At 33.7% G+C, this 19,535-nt stretch overlaps 1 protein-coding gene across 7 annotated transcripts in view; it reads left to right on the top strand.

Moving 5' to 3' along the window:
- Positions 1 to 13,132, top strand: part of LOC106053398 (uncharacterized) — a 55,440-nt gene extending 42,308 nt beyond the window's left edge. For 4 of the 7 annotated variants that reach the window (XM_056009912.1, XM_056009908.1, XM_056009913.1 and 1 more), the window contains 5 exons: positions 26 to 52; positions 4,724 to 4,792; positions 5,588 to 5,689; positions 8,618 to 8,725; positions 9,315 to 13,132. In XM_056009912.1, coding sequence (XP_055865887.1) covers positions 26 to 52; positions 4,724 to 4,792; positions 5,588 to 5,689; positions 8,618 to 8,697 — 278 coding nt within the window. In that variant the 3' untranslated portion in view covers positions 8,698 to 8,725; positions 9,315 to 13,132. Of the gene's footprint in view, positions 1 to 25; positions 53 to 4,723; positions 4,793 to 5,587; positions 5,690 to 8,617; positions 8,734 to 9,314 lie in introns of all 7 variants that reach the window. The other 3 variants (XM_056009914.1, XM_056009910.1, XM_056009909.1) reach the window with 2 other exon arrangements.
- The last annotated feature ends 6,403 nt before the right edge of the window (positions 13,133 to 19,535 follow it).

The raw sequence follows: 19,535 nt of genomic DNA, 5'->3' as shown, positions 1-19,535 counted from the left end.
TATTGATTGCTTTTCTTGTCTACAGTACATTCACACTTACGAGCCAACAAGGGTAAGTATGACTTATTTATCATATTTTTTTTATTTTAACACATATTATAAAATAAACGTTTTGGTGTTTCTTTAATGACAAATCTTTTTAGTGATATTCCGCAATATTCTTCTAAGTCAGTGTTTCCCAAAGTTGGGTATGCGTACCCCTAGGGGTATGGCTATAGTTTGAAGGGGGTAATCGTTGCATCTCATTTACTATTCTGATTTTGTTCAGTTAATTGAATAGAATGAAATATCATATTTTAAAATTATTATTTTGTTTTAAAGTTATGTAAATTCTAAACGAATGTTACTCAACATTTTGAGACTAGATTCTAGAGATTTAGAAATTGTTAGAGAATATTTTTATTCCGTTAACACTCCTCTTTTTTAACGTGAAATCATGTTGTTGTTGTTTTTAGTGATGATCGTTAGCGATAGTAGTAAAGAAGATAAACCAAATAGTTGAATATTTTACGTAAGAGATTTATAGTTTTTAATGTATTATTAGTAACCTTTTTATTATGTTTAACTATTACTTTTTGTATGCACCAAAAATATTTTGATTGTTGCTAAATTTAATCCATTTGGAGGGGGGAAGGAGTAGTCAACTTTACAAAAAATATCGAAATAGTACATATAATGTCAAAAGTTTGGTAAAACACTGTTTTAAGTTAATGAAGTTTCTATAACGTACACTTAAATAAAGCTGGACATAGTTGTTCGACAATGTCATTTTCTCTATTGGACTAATTGGAGAGCTGTGAAAACAAGACTTGCATTGTTTGAATCAATTTCAAAATTGAAGACAATTTCAGCATTTTCAAAACAAATACTTTCAAGACTTACATTTTGTACATCCTGCATCGCCTTATAGCTTGGGGAAAAAATCCAATTTAGCAGGAAATGGAATACTTGAGTGTTTTAATTGCAGTTTTTGTTTCCACTAAAACTCACATTATATTTACTGAGCTCTTAATACGGCGTTTCTTAAACTGGTAGGCTAGCAAACGAGACGTGAAGGCAGTCTTTTTTACGTTGTAATTTAAAAATTCACATTTGAGTACATGCGAACGCAACATTACTACATTATTATGTTAAAACAAAAATATTGTTAACAAAGTAAAGTCATTTCATTTTCTAAGTGGAACATTGCTTTCTTTTTTCACGAGATTCGTCTGCTAGGAAAGATGGTTTTAAAGTTCTTTTAATGAAGACGTTTATATTATTGTTATTACGATTTTAGTGTAAGATAACAGCTTAGGCACATTTCTTTTATGGGATCGTCGAATTTCTCGTTCGAATTGTTCATGTGTTTGTAATGACTAAAACAGGCCATCAACAAAAATGTTTGCTTACCACAAGGAAGATAATTCGACAGTTAAGCCCTTTACAGTCATATGTCTCTCACACTTTATAAGTAGCAGGAAAACACTTTATATTAATTGCGAATTGTGCAGCATTCTCCTAACCCCCGTTAATCTAGTGGGCTCGAACTTAATATATTTGTTTTAGAGGTATTCACTTATAAGCCATTGTCTTACTAAGAACTTACTTATCATACAAAAGCACACCACTTAGTACATCCTGAACCCCATTCAAACAAATGAAACTCCTCTGTAACTAAATAGCACACACATAGTCTAGTGTTTAACGTACTAATTTTAGTGATAACTATATTGCTATGTGAAATTTATAGTATCATGGGACATGATCCACTTTATTTAATTTCTGTGCTTTGTATGTTTCCCATTCAAATATCACGCAAGGAAATAGATGGGATTCAGAAAATATTCAGTGATCAGCTTTCCTTGCGTCCCTGTGTAAAGAAAATACATACTTAACATCAAATTTAAAAAGTTGTATAATTATGTTTTATAATATTTCTCCTGATCAATAGGAAAATCCTCAACATTGGTTTTGGAATAAAAGTTTGAGCATTTAAGTAAAGTTATCGATGTAAATAGACTTGAATAGATGCAAACAGCGAAAAAAGAGCTTAAATTTACACTTTTCGAACCAATGAGTTTCTGTGCGATCATGTAACACATTTTTTTTAAAATTTAGGGCACAGGACACATTCTATTTATTCCATTTATATTTGTGTCTATCTAAGTATTTTATTTTATTTTGTTTTTGTATTCGAAGATTATGTATAATAGCTACTTTACTTTTGTGTATTCTATCATGAAGGCTTTCTAAATTTAATGATTTAACTAAAGATGTTACTTTAGTTAAATGTGAAAGCCCCAACTAAATGCCACATTTCCATATCCCTTTCTAAGTTTATCTTGGGTTTTTGTTCTCTAAAGAAAAATATATATTAATTACGTTTTATTAATTGTAATCGTTTATTTGCCCCCTTTTAAATTTAGCAAAATTTAGCGTCCCTTAACATGTCGTATTTCCTGTCTAGTTTTCTCTACTCTTTTTGTCTCGAGATTAATACACACAATTACTCTAAATACATATCATAACACAATATCAATGTATATGCTTATAGCATGCTCAGAGCGCTTTGGTCCAATCTCATTTGTGGACCAGTGGGGGGGAGGGGGTATCTAGGAGTTGGTTTTCAGTGCTGCCTGTAGGCGCTCAGTAAACACAACTCTGTCGGGTGTCGAACCTCGAGCCCCCTTCTAGGAAGGGGGCTAAGGCAAGTTCAAGCGCACTTAGCCTTTCGACCACTCTTCCCACTTATATATATATATATATCCAGATTTATCTTTTTAACATTATCAGAATAAACTTTTACAGTCTTTTTTAGAACGTACTTAGCTCTCTCTCTCTATCGTCAAAAAAGAAAAAAAGAGGACTAGATCATTTTATTTATGCTATTCGGATTTTTTTATTTTTTTATTTAGACCGCGTCCAAAATGAAGCGAAAATGACGTAATTAGACCTTTAAAAAATAAAAAAAAAAAGATTGCTTTAAAATTCAAATTTGTGTAATTTTATTTTTATGCTTTATGTATAGACTGCTACTTTTTGGGGAAATAAAATACAAAAGTTTGATAGAAAGATTGCTTATTTTCGTTATTAGCAGTCGTCAAGATGCGGAACTGTAAAAACCGGTTCTTAGTGATCCTCTTTGTGATAAAATTACGAAATGACTTGCGGATCCGTATTACAGTTCAAGAGAACTTTAGGTCGATCAATCAGTGAATCAATCAGATGTTATTTGAGCTAAGAATAACATTTTACATTTTTCAGCCTAAAGTGTCATTAAAGACATTTTAAAATGTGTATTTAAACTAGTTACATCAGCATATGAACCGTATAGAAAATTATGTTTTTATTTTATTTAAAAAATGCATTTACATTTTTCGATCGATTGGTTCAGATAAAGTAAAGCTCGTGTGTTTATTGCCAACAGTCAATTAGTATGCCAGGTGGCCTTCACAACTATTCAACGCCTAAACCTCCCTGGTGATATGACAGTTGAACTCATATTCTAAAAACCTAGAAGTTTCAAATCCCAGCATTCATCAAAACTAAAATTTGAAACACATAGGTTTTTAAGATTTGTATCTTATCATTTGGCCTTAACACATCCGCCTAGATATTTTACTTGTCCGTGTTGCTTTACATATTACTTAGAAATGAGGAATTTCTCATGATTAGCATTTTCTTTAAGTAGTAAGACTTTGAATTTTTACACTTAAGCTTTCAAAGTAATATGCTCTTTGTTTACATTTTATTTTCAAGATCCGGTTTTTTGCCCTACCCCGCGCTTCTCAAAATTATACTTGCGACACCTCCCCCTTTTACAAAGAAAGAAGTAAAGAGGTGGGTGTCTGGAAGAACGCCAAAAGCTTCCCCACGGGAATAAATTCAGAGCCTTGCGCCAATGTAGTTGAGATGCAAATGCACTCTTAAAATGGGCTTGAAAGTCGTAAAAACGACTTCACGTTAAACAAGATGTCTTTTAGTGGGCATGTATTACTTCCTTTAAAAATATCGACAAAACTATGAAACAAAAATTTATCGTTCCTATGTAAGAGAGTCGCGTTAAAGAGAAGTATTGAAAAGTTTTCTAGAAAATAGCTTTATAAGTATGAGACTTTTGATATAAACGGCTCAAGTGGTCAGACTAAAAAGCATCAAACCTCTTGAGCATTGTTTTATTATAGGTAACATGAATAAGATTTATGTTCTGCATTATAAACAATCTTATTCATAAATTGCTATCACAAACCCAAAATTATTTTTTTTCTCAGAAAATGTTTAAATTTGGTACTGGTTTAATGTTTTTAAGCTCCATACGTCCTTCAGAAATAAAGATTACTACGTCATAGCCTTAGAAATGGGCGTGAGAATGGCACGGATAACAACAGGCGACGTTATAGTTGTAATAAGCTCAGTCCGACGAAAAAAAAAACAAAAAAACTACACTAACAAAACATCAAAATTGTGTTAGTAAATGTTATTGTTTTGTCTGGCCCGTAACGTCATTGTAACCCAGTAACCCACATTGCTGACATGTCAAAAGAATGTGCTCATTAACGGGGAGGGAGGTAATTAAAGTCCATCTATATACTGGGCCGAAAGAACATAAATTAAGTTAGCATTTACACAGACAAGAAAGTGTTTATTAGTGTCTACTAGCCTACAATTACACAAATAATGTTAGACAGTCTTTAAACAATAAATCTTCATGTTTAGTTAATAATAAGAATTTTATTTTCAGTAACAACAGAAATTGACAACACTGAGATTTATTCTCTAATGTTACCTAGACCAAAACTTAACAGTCTTGGTAATAGTCTTTCGTCGTTTGAAAGCATGACCATATTTTGCCAAATACAAAATGTTATTTTCACTTCTCTAAGTGTTCACCATATTTCTTTACAAGATGTATTGCTTGTTCTTCATTTTCTACTAGCGAAATTTTGCCTCTGTTCGGTTATGCAGGAAATAGGAGGTACCAACGCTTAATCCTGTAGTCTATCACTACATAATTAAAGGCAATTATATGCTTAACAAAACTAAAGTATAAAAAGAATCACAACCAAATATAGATTATAATTTACTTAGTTTATCAAACACACACACACACACAAAGCCCTATAAAAACACGCTCTTTCTTGTCCGTATCAACAAAATTTTGACCCAGCAAAAATAAACTTGTCCAACTTTTCTATAAATAGTTTTGATTTTTGTTGTCATTATAAAAGTATAATATTATTATGATATTCTATTAAATTGCCTGATATGTTTGTACATTTTTAGTAATAATGCTTATCATGCTTATACATTGTATTCATTGTAGTTTTGTAAAAACACTGCATACATATATTCCCTATGTCACGACCAGCCGTTACATTGTATCAATTTATAGTATTTACATATTTTATTCAGGTTTTTTTTTCAGGTATGTATATCTAAAACCTTTTTGTGACAATGAGTAACAGCTTTCTAAGATAAACATGTATATATTTTTATTTTTATTTTTAATGTAATGTATGTTGCTATTTAAATCACTAAAAGTTCTTTTCTTTTTTTTTTTAATTTTGTATAGATAAATATTTAAATGATAATCTTAATCTCTTAGGTATTACATATGATTCTTCTGGAGAAGTAAAAACAGATATCATTAAATCAAGCCAACCCAAGAGACTCAATGTGGGCTATGTAAACTGTACGAATGTTACAGGTAGACTTTCTTTGATTGTATCACAATTTATTGCCAATGCTTTAGTAATGGGAAAATATATTTCCGTACTTGACTGCTAGAAGGCACAGTGGCTAAGGGGTACAGCGCTTGGCTTGCTAGGGCCCTGGATTCGATTCCTTTCGATGAATAGCATTTTTAATTTCGTGATCCTTAGTCCACCAAGCTATAATAGGTAACTGATATTACTTGAGGAAAAATGAAGGTGATTCGTCGTGCTGGCCATTTGACAATTTATTTAAACGCGGGCAATAGAAACAGATTACCTTTACATCATCTGACCAATAGATCGCAAAGTCTGAAAAGGAAACATTAAAATTTATGTTATTTCAAAAAATAAAATCCATGTTAAAGTGTTAATCTTTAGGGGAATTCATTCTACAAAGTAGAAATAAAATATTTGTTACTATTTAATTGACTTTGCTTTAAATGCAAAGCTGAATATGCGTATTTTTCTTTCTTTGCTATACAATTATTTTATATTTCCATCGTAACATTACAAAATATGTATTAATTTTACCCGCAAAACTTTAAACCAAAGTGTTGGTACTGTAACCCATTAATTGTATGAATATGAACCTGAAGTTGAAGTAAAGATATAAGCTCATTTTAACATTGCATTAGAGGTCAGCGACAATCACATTATATGAATGGTATCCATCCATCCCAGTGGCGCTACACATTTAGCACATCCCTCCATTCAGATTTCTCCTGAGCATATTGTCTCCACGCTCGAAGCTGTTGTAGAGCTGCCTCCACACCATCAATCCACCATCGCATTTGGGCTATTGACGTGTAATACCAGCTGGTCCCAAATATTTTTAGCGAAATGGGAAAGACACTACTTTTTTGGTGTGGCCTGTCTATCCGTCCGTCCCGTTTAGATCTCAGAAACTAGAAGAGAAAATGAAAATCGGACATCATGATATTTTAGATCATTCAAAGTTCTGATGCAACGGCTATTTTTTTTTCCGAAAGTAAACCATCTAATTTTTTAAATTATCTGCAAGCAGAGTTTTAAAAATACTACACTACTTTTAAATGGAAATTTCAGGGGAGGTACGTCTTTTAAAAAGGTCACAGACTTCTACATTAATAAATTAAGCTTCATTCACACATTCGCGCATTGGTAACAAAAAAAATTGCATCTAAGGTCACAATGAAAAAGGTATCTATAGATCATTATAAGATAGATTTTCCATTCATTAACTAACTCATGAAATAGATTACTGAATCAAATGTTGTTTTTAAAAATAATTTTAATACGAATTTTGTTTTAATTTAAAGTTTAAAAAAAAAGAAATACTTTAATAGCGCGTAGTTTTGATGACATATCTTCATGATACACTTCACAACAATCTAAATTATACTTAATAGAGGCCAGACGTAGATTTTGAATTAGATTTAAACGTATTAAACAATTTGAAAAAAAATTAACATCTATAATTTTTTAAGAAAATAGTATATCTTCTTACAGTTTAGAAATGCAGATTTATTTATAATGTAATGTAACGGATGCATGTGTAACTCAGATGTACTTCTAGAAGTATTTCTAACATTATTTAATTATACTACGTGCATGAGTACCTTGTATGATGTATTACAATCGCGAGCTCTTGGAGCATGCTAATCCGTCACAAGAATAAACAGGTACCAACAGGAACAAAGACTCAAATGACCAAGTTGACTCAAGGTGAACTTCAAACAATGTTTAATACAGAATGGGCCACAGTCTAGTCCCTAACTAACAGCGATGTTTACCCCTCAAGAGTCTAGCAGTAACTGAATAATACAAGTCTATTCTAATCTCTAACCCAAAGTCTATGTCGTCACTATAAAATGTATGTTCACTGTCGGTCTAACAAAGGGCGCAACCCAACTCACTAAACTAGCTATCTAACAGTAAACAATAGTATACCATTAAGAAGTGAATGTGATTCTAGGTCTAGCTCTAGATTCTAGATATATTCTATTTTCTAGATCTGTTCTCTAGATAGATTAGATAGATAGATAGATAGAAAGATATAGATATAGATATACATGAAAATATAGATATAGATAGATAGATAGATAGAAAGATATAGATATAGATATAGATGAAATATAGATAGATAGATAGATAGATAGATAGATAGATAGATAGATAGATAGATAGATAGATAGATAGATAGATAGATAGATAGATAGATAGATAGATAGACATTTTATATTCTAGAGATATGGTCTATACCTATAAAGTAGTGGGTAATAGTGCACTATGCCGTTAGCATGTGAAACCGGCTATTTTTTGCGGGCTAATTTAATAAAAAAAACCTTAGCCCGTCTTCTCCAATATAATAATCGACATTGTTGGGGAGAGGTACGTATCTGGGAACAGTAGCGTCACTTGGGGATGCGAAGGTTGCGGTCGCACCGGGTGAAACCATTTTGGGGATAAAAACCAAGTTGAAAAAAAAAAAAATTGGCAAAAGATGACATCTCGGAAAAGAAAATTATAATAAAATCTCTAGATATATGTCCAAACATATCTAGAGACAACCAGATGGTAGTATAAGTTTAAATGTTTAAACACAACGTTATACCACTTTTATCTTATATTATAACAAAAGAAACCTGTTCAGATAACGGTGAGGAAGGGAATTGAATTGGAAGGGGTGACAACGCAATGTTTGAGACTAAACCAGTGACGCCTCTGTATGGTGGGTTAAAAACCTACATTCTGTAAATTGTATATCATATTAACATGATCGTTTCAACGTTAAAGCTTCTACATATAATAACTAAAATAATTATCAGTACAAAAATCACTATAAATATTTTTTTAGGGCAAAAGATAAGTCACATTTGGACTCTTGTGTAATATATGGTCAAGTATTATTTTTAAATACATATATTTGTATTTGTTATTAGATTCAAGTGACACACATCGTAGAGAGAATAACAACCCTCCACAAAGTGGTTGCAGGAGTCCTGCTAAGTTTAAGATATAATTAATGAAAGCAACAACACTTTTTTTCAGTAAGCAGGTAAAGTATTTTGTAAAAAAAATATTTTTTTTTCAAACACTAAATAAAATTGATTTTACTTTATTACAAGCAATATCAAACTGACACTAATGCATTTATTTTTCACTTTTTTTTTTTAAATTCAAAGTTAAGCTTTATCTATATCACCCTTTACTCTACCTTATCTTGTGCATTATATTTTATTTATGTAAATTTTATTTCTGCAATAATAGAGTACTAACATTAGTAGAAAATAGGCCACAGTCGAGTCTTACAATAAATGTTCTACTAACCTTAATTTCAAATGCCAACTGTTAATAAACGATTTGTTAAACTCATATTACCGTGATATCAACAGAGTAATTTTACATTTAAAGTACGTCAGCAATGATGCTTTGCTATATTATATATATATATATATATATATATATATATATATATATATATATATATATATATATATATATATATAAATATATATATATATACACTATGGTATTCTAGACAAATTTATAGGCTATAAGTTTATGAGTAGATATAGTGACACTTTGTAGCATATCTTATGTTTATTTTTTAAGGTTTGTTTTATTTCACTTTTTTAGCTTATATAATGGAAACCCAGAAAACGTTTACTTCAATAAAGATATCGTTAAAGCATCATCGAACGCAGTGTCAAAAACATCAAGCTTGTACTTGTTTATTTTAATTAAAGACTTGAGAATTATATTTTTTTATTATTTTTTCCATACATTTTGGCGATTTGTGTAAAAAAATATTTTTTTTTCAAATATGTTGCTAAGTTTTGCAATTTTCATTAAAGAATCTCTTTCAAAACTAATTTATCTAATAAGAGTTAATAAATCATTGTTAAAATGTTTTAAAAAAAGAGATGATTTTTTTTAACTTGACCTTTAAAGATCGAAAGTAAAATATATAATTTTTTAATAGAATAATAATACATTTTTGCAATTTATAATGAATTCTTTTTATCAGAAATGTTCTCTGTTTAAACTTGACTGATGTATCAATGTTTGTGTTATTTTTCTTTAAAAAAGTTCTATCTATGAATATTTCCACCCAGCCTCAACTTTTCAATTCAGTTTTACCGAAATGCAATACACATAAAGCTCAGGCATGTCATTTTAAAATTCATACATGTAACCATGCTAGCCCAGTTAGACCCTACATATTAACATCTGATACAGACATCATCTAGTTTGGTTACAAACAAAATACCATTCAACCATACTATAAGAAACTAATTAATGAACGGTAAAGTAGATTTATATACCACATTTATATAAAAAAACAGGTTATAATAACACTCAATAACTCTTCGAAATATGCATTAACTGTAATGATTTTAATGGTTTTATGAATTTAATTGCAATATTTAGTTAGTAAATCTATAGTACACAAAACATTAGAACAGAAAATAGTATTACTAAGGCGACAAATTGAATGAAAGACTCCTCAGCGAATAGATTCTTACAACTCACGGCAAAAATGCGAAAACTTATGCACCTACTTTGACTTGTTAAAGGATTAAAGTTTCAATAACAAACGACTGCTTATTAAAACACGTATCGTTGTAATAGCTTTAGGTCCACATTTAACTAATTGTGCACATTTAAGGGAGGGAACTCAACAAACTACAAGGCAAGATGATGAATGGTCAAAACAAACAAATGCATCCATTTACATGCATTGGGTTCACTTTCACCACATCGAGTCGGTTTCCTGGATTCGCATGCCCTTCCAACCCATGTTTTCAGGCACCCCTAAACAGAAAACACACACACACACACACACATACACATTCAAGTGTCGTTGTAAGTTCACGGCGACAGCAATCCAAACTAGCATTGAGACCAAATACGTCTCTTTCCACTTATCACAGCAAGCCAGATTCACTAATTCCTTTCTTGTTGCTTTTTTGGCGGAAGGACACTTCTCCCTATGAAAACAACATAGCCTTACCCCGTTTAGTACATATTCCAGAATAGGACTAGCAGTGCGTAGGAGAATAGTAACAACAATATTATATAAATAATAAATATTTATCATTTTAGAAGTTGTATTTTTTTTTAATTAGTACTAATAATAATTACTGTTTAAATAATGATTTTATATTATTCGTGTTGCCAGTGTAAATGCTTGTCATTAATCATTTAACATTACAATTGATAGCACACTTGTCTTTGCCCTATGGACAGTATACAGGGAATTCTTATGGTCCGACAGTTACGTTGGGCAGGGCCCATATGTCGTAGGGGACGAACGTATGTAGGAAGTTTTTTTTTGTTTTTGTGAGCTAAAAGGTCGTTGACGTAATAGAGGTGCCCCACTTCAACGCTTTCAGAACGAGACAGCTGGAGGTCACTTACAAAGGCCGCGGGAAACATATTTGAGACCAAAGGAAAATCCGATGAATAGTACAGACGCATACGCCGAAAACATCTAAATTGACCACGGGCGGACAATGGTTATGCTTGCCCTGGATGTGGCAAAATATGTAGGTCGCTGCTGTGGTTGCTCAGCAACGGGAAATACTGCATTCCCACTAAAAGGCAAGCCTTATATATATATATATATATATGGCTCCTTTTGTCTCGAAAGGCAATGGATGCGCCCAAGTGAGTCACTGGTTTTGGCTTAATCTTGAGACGGGGCAGATATATATATATATATATATAACCGATTTTTCAATATGTTCACATAGCTTTTTATTTTGTTATTTATTTTGATATAACTCGTGATTCTAAGACCTAGGATACCGAATGCACGCTTATGTGTTGAATATTAAGAAAGTTAATCATTTTTAAAAACTCGCTTTTTATTTTCGATTTACTTTTTGCCTTCCGAACCCGTGTTTGAAGGACATTTAAAGAAAAACTATAATACTCTATGAAATAAAACACATTAGAAACATTAATTTGCACACAGAGAACAAGCACATTTTTGTTTCAAAATTGTCAAAAACTGTTATCAATCTATTTACTAATTTACTGTTGCATTTTTTCGCTTTTGCATATCAAAAAGGGAGGTAAAAGTTACGCACAAAAAATGTGCATTTTCAAAACTTCATAACAAAAATATAAATTTAATATGTGTCAAAATGTGAGGGATTTGTAGATTTAAAAGTATACATTACTATAAATAAAATTATATTTCAATATTTTGCTGTACATATAAATTAGCATGCAATGGTTTACTAAAACTTTAAAATAAGTTACACTTAAATGAGTTAACAATATGACGCGAATATCTTATCTTATATAATACAGACGTTACTTCAAAAGAGAAAATGATTACGTTATATAATATAATATAATTATATAATATTATTATAATATAGCAATAACTACTCTGCGCAAACTATATTCTATATAAGATTCATATTTTCCGTTATAATATTGAATGACATATTTATTTATAGACTCTTATATAAGTGTATTGTACATTAATAATAGTAAAAGTAATAATAATAAAATACATGCAATCCAAAAAATTACTTAGATTTTTAGACATATAAATCTACATTAGTTCAATGATATTTTACTTCCTTTGAAAATCTTAAAACTCTGTAAGCTAATTTGATAAACTGAAAATCGGAACTCTCTTTGTGTGCTGAAAAATATTTAATGTGTTGTTATAACAATCTCACCTATCAAACTATGAGAAGTTAGCCTAACAGATATAGAGAAACATTTAAATTTATAATCTTGCATCATAGCAACTATCTCAATGACATGTTGATCAAAATTTCAAGATTTTTTTTAGCTAGCTAGCTACTTTCCATATGTTCTTTTCAATTTAAGATTTCATTTTGATTTTAACTTTCAACACATTCAACTTAGTCACTTTTTTTCTTCAACATGATCAACCTTATAGACTTTTATGTAGCTTGAAACTTTTAGATGTCAAAGTTTCAAAACTTTTTTTCTTAAAACAATTTAGCAAATGTTTTTAAAAATAGTTTATGCAGCAATAACTCGTTTGAAAGATAATATAATAATTGGGTCGTAAGATTATAATTGTTGTATTCATTATTAGAATATACTGTCATGTAAAGCATTCATAATTAGTATAGCTTGTTTAAAGTCTTTTAAAAATAAAAACTATTTAATTTATTTTAATTATTATATTTAATGATTTAATTAGTATAGCTTTTTTAAAGGCTTCTAAAAATAAAAACTATTGCTCACCTACTGATTTTAAGTTTACAACAGCATTATGATCCATGTTTAATGTAGTACGAACTAAAATGTATTACTGTTTAATCTTTTGTGTGTGTGTGTGGATGTTTATTTAATTTGAGACTAATAGAGAGGTGTTGACAGATGCTTAATATTTCGAACTGAAATTAGTAGTCTATGTGTAATACCTATTGACTTACTTAATAAATGATAATTAAAAATATGATCTTTTTTGCAACTAGCACTACCGGATCCAGTACTTTAGAGAGGGGGTGTTTTTTTTCCAAGCCCTAACCCTAACGCCCAGTAATTCCTAACCCTAGGCATAAACGCACACAGTACATAATAACTTTAATAAGCCTAACCTAGGATAATTAAACTTAGTATATTTTTTCCCAGTGGTGAAAGTCCCCACGTGCAGGTGTCAGAAATACCTCTGACGTAATCTGACACGCGACCGGTGATAGCGTGAAAACTGACAGGGAAGCAAGCGTCTAGGGGAAGGGGCTATGAAAATAGCGGTATTTTCTTGAGATTTTCAGAAAGATAAGACGTTTTTTACTTTTGAGTTTTAACTTTCAGTGACAAGTCTGTAATTTATTTAATCTGGTATTAATCTGAAAATATTTTATAATTGATATTTGAAAAAAAAATATTTGAAACAGTCTATTTTTTTTATGTTCTGTACATACAGTGATTCCTAGTTATTGAATCAAAGTTCAGTATTTAAATTAAAAAGATCTTCACTTATTAAATCTCTAAGACTTATTTAGATCTAGAGATACATTTACAGAATCCACGGCTTGTCTCAGTAAGATATAAAAATCTCAATACAAAGACATGTGACAATATATATATTGTAATAACTTAAGGAAGGCAGCTCAAGGAGACAAGAATGTTTGTTTACTTTGACATCACAAGTACATAAAAAAACATCTGCCTACAACTTAGTCTCTTCATATCGGCTCTAGACTTGGGCGGAAATCGTTCTCTCCTTATGGAAACATCCCTCTCAGCCTGGTTTCTGACATTGCGCACCTTATGCACTATCTTAAATAGCGATGCGCATTGCAGGGTTATAACAATATATAAATATAGACAAAAGCACTGTGATTCAGAAGAAAAAAAAATAATTAAAAAACAAGAAGAAAATGTCAGGCGAGCAATCACAAGATGCAATACTCACTGTTAAAGAAGAGAAAAAGAGTTTCATTTTTATATGCATTGATCTTTTTTTTTACTCTAAGCTTCAACTCCTACTGGAAGCAATCATTTGATGTAGCAGATACATTTGGAGCAATCCAACCGAAAAATTATATAGTCTAACAACCGAAGAAGTATTGTAAATATCCGTTTCAAAATATTGTCGTATATAATGATTTTTCAAAAGCCTATATTCAAACAGAAATGCAATGACTGAGAAGAAATCTAAAGGCAACAAAAGTTATTCTTGAAGAAAATAAAAGTTGATAGTGCATGATTCATATGCCACTAAGATCTTTAAAAATATCTTTAAATCATTTAACAAAGCCTTTAACCGTTTCTTACCATCTGCTTATCTTTGGCGTCTCATGGAAAAACGAATGTTTAATATTAATATTAAGAACTTTTTGAGACAAAGGAAGAGACGACACTTTCACAAAGGGAAATTTTATTAAAAATGAAAAATTAGATCATTACAGACATAAACCGTTATAAAGTTAATGATACGTTTTCAAGTTTATAATGGAAAAAAAAACAAGTCTAATTTACTTAAAGGTTGCATTGTTGTATAATTGATTAATGGCGATGTCTTCGATTCCAAAGATTTAGGATGAGTGCAGAGTTTCACACGAGTACGCAAACCCAGTGAACTAAAGATAAATTGTAATAAACAACTAATTTTTAAAATTAAATAGACACTCATTTTGTAGTTGCTCAACAATCAAATAACGTAGGAAATAAAAAACTATATGTATTACAGAGCAACAAACAAACAAATAAAAACGAATTTAAAAAAAAAAGGAGGGGGGGGGAACGGGAAGTGACACCCTGAGCTGACCGCACTGGATAACTCCCACCCTAGTGACGCCACTGTGTATATTTGTGCATTTATTTACTACATTATTTGTGTACGTATTTGTGTATTTCTTATCATGAATAATGTAAGTAGATTACTTTATGTATTATATTTTTGATCATGACTTTTGAGGCTAAAGAGTCAAAGTCATTCCTTGTATCTGGACTAGAATTCATTGATAATTCTTACCACATGTATTCAGCTCTTTTAGCTATTATTAATTTATCGCTGATAAATTATCGCTCACCACGAGCCATTGCCATGTTATTATTGATTAATTCCTTGTTAGGGAATAGTCATAATATTTCTTTAACATGTCATATTACCAAGGATGTATTCACTCTTTTTACTTTGCAAGGAATCGCTTAATCATTTAGGTATTTATTTCTTCGGTCATGTTGACCTAGATTTATTACATTGGTAAACCATGTTCATTTATTTATACTCTATGTATACATATGGGAAAGCATGGGCGAGTATCAGTCAATGATCTCCCCTTCCCCTTTCATCTCAATTATGTAATGACCATTGACCGTGACTGGTGAACCTTACATGTATTCTCTTATAACATATTATTATTGGTATCTCTCTTGATGGGATACGATATTTATTTGTTAACCCCCTTTATTTATCAAACTAGCTTAAAGTTTCTCTAAATCATTCTGAAGATGTCCTTCACGGAAAGGCATCTACTCTCCAGTGGTATCCTTATGGCTAAACCGATTTGTACATCAGGTCTTTGCAACTTTTATTTATAAGCAACCTCCAACTTATCAACCTAACGCTGATACAAGATTTGTTGGCACCAGATCTGCAGATTCCAGCCCTACTTGCTCACAAGTGTTCAATCAACAACGCTAGCTATAGACCCGTCACTGGCTTGACTAACAGTAGCCGCAGCAGAGCCCTGCAGCTAGTAACCGTTGGACTGCAGTCGGCGCCTGGATTCACTATGCCAGCCCACCAGCAGACAGCGACAGCACCAGCCACACTAGTCTCATCGGTGCAGCACCGGACACGAAGTTAAGCAACAAGCCTAATGACATTCAGACCATTTGACTCTAAGCATCTAATGATGATATGGTCCCGTATGTAAAACACTAGATCCCATCCTAGCTACTATACAACATTACACCTTATTAATTGTTTCCTTTGTACAGGGGCGGACTGGGTATCGAAAGAGACTTTTACTGTGGCCTTTTCTTAGAATAAATACATGTAAATACTGTTCTTCAGCGTTGACTACATCTCTTTACTAGTTAAAACCGATGTGTTTGTTTTGTCTGGATTGTTGATCAACTACACGGAATACACCCGAACAATAATACCCAAACGCTTGCAGAGTAATTGGTTGAAATTCAACAGTCATCCATAGTTGACCTCAAGACAGCCTGAACAAGCAACATCACAATATATATATATATGTGTGTGTGTGTGTGTAATTATCTTTAATCTCCATTGCATTCTGACCTTTCATTCTTTCAAACGTTTTTTTCTACCCTATAAAACTCTCTTCCTATAATTAGTGGAAAGACAGTACACACCGCCAAAGAACAGCTAGGGAGTCCGGGAGAGCACTGTGAGTTCCCCCCAGTGGGATCCGGGGCCCCGGAACCAAAAATTATTTCCGTTATTTTAAGCTTTAAAAATGCATATTCTGAGGTATCTACAGTGCAATTAGCCTGCTACTCTTCCGCTAAAAAAAAATTTAAAAACCAAATCTGCTATTCAATGGAGTCCAGCGACTGGTAGAAAATGGTAAAATGCTTTAGTTTTTGTATTGGATTGGGAAGGGAAACCACAAAACCCATTTTGGCTACGATCATGAAATTTGAAAACTGTAGTTTGCTTACGTTGGCTGCACTGGGGCAGTAAGTAAAGTTTCCCTTTCAGACAATGAAGTCTGAGGCAATTGATGGTTTGAAGACCCTCCCCTCCAGACTACGCCCATGTGTTATATTATAGGTGTAAGCCTAATTCTCTACAAAATATATAAAGTTTGATAACGCATCGAAAACTGGATGTATGCATTCGTATAATTACATAATGTATTCTATTTATACATGTATGTAGTCTGAAAACTATAAACAATACAATAGCAGCCTAATGAATTTGAAGCTTTTTGGTATTACTTATAGATTACAGACGTTTCTTCTAAAAATACGATTGTTACGTCCTACGCATTTCATGTGTCAATCTAGTCATGCACGTTGATCTGTGACTTAAAATATGCTAAATCATTGGTTTTCCTGGCTGACTTAGGCAACCCATTCCATTAAAAGATAAGAGAACGTAGAACGGTTAGAGAGGCACTTACTTGATGTGAAAAGCTCTTGCTTCCTCCTAGTACATTCTCAAAAACGCGATTTGTATATGAATATAGTGTTTCAAATGAACAGTGACAAGTAGAGGTCAAAGTGTGACCCCAGCGAAATGACACAGCAGCCAGTGTTCTCTGGAATCTACGCGTAAAAACAAAGACAGGATGTGACGTGCCCTCACGTGTTGTTCCAGAGGACGAACTGATCTACGAAGGGGGCAGTGTTACAAATGAACAATGACATCTCGGCGAGATGACACTGCAGCAGGTGTTCTCTGGAATCAACATGTATAAACAACGACAGGATGTGATGTTTCCTCCCGTGTTGTTCCAGAGGATACTAGCAGTGTTTTTGCAACAATGGACAAGCGATTTGGGACTCTATATAAGCCAGAGAGTTAATGTGAAAGTCAGTCGTGAGTGAGTCGTCGGTACTGTTGTCTACTGTGCGAGACAGTAGAAGAGAGATGTGTACGACTCGATGCAAGTTAACTAGTGTAGAGTTAAGTTAACTGGAGTGGACTACTGTCGTTAAAGTCTATACAGCGAACTACAATGGACTTGAGCCGTTACAGTCGATACAGTCGATGTAAGACGTGTGCGGCTCTGATTCGGTAGACTTGAGTACGACTTGGTTCAGCTTTGGGAGACCTGGAGCGACACTGGGAAGTGTGTCGTTGGTCTGTTCTGTGGAATACGGCTCGAGGCAAGTTAAGAAGAGATGAATTGCAACGAAGTGAAGAGATGAATTGCAACAAAGTATAGCTAACTATAAACTGACAGATATTGTACAGTCTTCTACGCTACATGTTACAGTAACGAATTGTTAGAGTTAATAGTCATTAAAGTTATATGAAACTGAAAGTTTAGTCGTCAAGTTCTTTGCAGTTTTGTTTTATTATATTATATTTTGTGGGCTAATTACTGCATTGCCTCCAGCCTGCGAAGAGTATTTTTAAAGTAATAATTGGCTCGCGCAGACCAATACCACTCTTTAAGCTAAATGAAGTTCACAGTAACACAAAAGTCTGAGACGGCTGTGAACAACAGATAGCCGTAGGTGTTATATCGGAGTCTCCTAGACTGGCTGCCGACCAAAGCTATAGAGCCCAGTCTGATGCTGGCTTCCGACCAAAGCTATAGAGCCCAGTCTGATGCTGGCTGCCGATCAAAGCTATAGAACCCAGTCTGATGCTGGCTGCCGACCAAAGCTATAGAGCCCAGTCTGATGCTGGCTGCCGACCAAAGCTATAGAGCCCACTCTGAGGCTGGCTGCCGACCAAAGCTATAGAGCCCAGTCTGAGGCTGGCTGCCGACTAAAGCTATAGAGCCCAGTCTGAGGCTGGTTGCCGACCAAATCTATAGAGCCCAGTCTAAGGCTGGCTGCCGACTAAATCTATAGAGCCCAGTCTGAGGCTGGCTGCCGACTAAAGCTATAGAGCCCACTCTGAGGCTGGCTGCCGACTAAAGCTATAGAGCCCAGTCTGAGGCTGGCTGCCGACTAAAGCTATAGAGCCCACTCTGAGGCTGGCTGCCGACTAAAGCTATAGAGCCCAGTCTGAGGCTGGCTGCCGACTAAATCTATAGAGCCCAGTCTGAGGCTGGCTGCCGACTAAAGCTATAGAGCCCACTCTGAGGCTGGCTGCCGACTAAAGCTATAGAGCCCAGTCTGAGGCTGGCTGCCGACTAAAGCTATAGAGCCCAGTCTGAGGCTGGCTGCCGACTAAAGCTATAGAGCCCACTCTGAGGCTGGCTGCCGACTAAAGCTATAGAGCCCAGTCTAAGGCTGGCTGCCGACTAAATCTATAGAGCCCAGTCTGAGGCTGGCTGCCGACTAAAGCTATAGAGCCCACTCTGAGGCTGGCTGCCGACTAAAGCTATAGAGCCCAGTCTGAGGCTGGCTGCCGACTAAAGCTATAGAGCCCAGTCTGAGGCTGGCTGCCGACTAAAGCTATAGAGCCCACTCTGAGGCTGGCTGCCGACTAAATCTATAGAGCCCAGTCTAAGGCTGGCTGCCGACTAAAGCTATAGAGCCCAGTCTGAGGCTGGCTGCCGACTAAAGCTATAGAGCCCACTCTGAGGCTGGCTGCCGACTAAAGCTATAGAGCCCAGTCTGAGGCTGGCTGCCGACTAAAGCTATAGAGCCCACTCTGAGGCTGGCTGCCGACTAAAGCTATAGAGCCCACTCTGAGGCTGGCTGCCGACTAAAGCTATAGAGCCCAGTCTGAGGCTGGCTGCCGACTAA

This window comes from Biomphalaria glabrata, chromosome 14, assembly GCF_947242115.1.
Source record: "Biomphalaria glabrata chromosome 14, xgBioGlab47.1, whole genome shotgun sequence".
Lineage (NCBI taxonomy): Eukaryota > Metazoa > Mollusca > Gastropoda > Planorbidae > Biomphalaria > Biomphalaria glabrata.
This window is presented reverse-complemented; position numbering and strand designations above follow the sequence as displayed.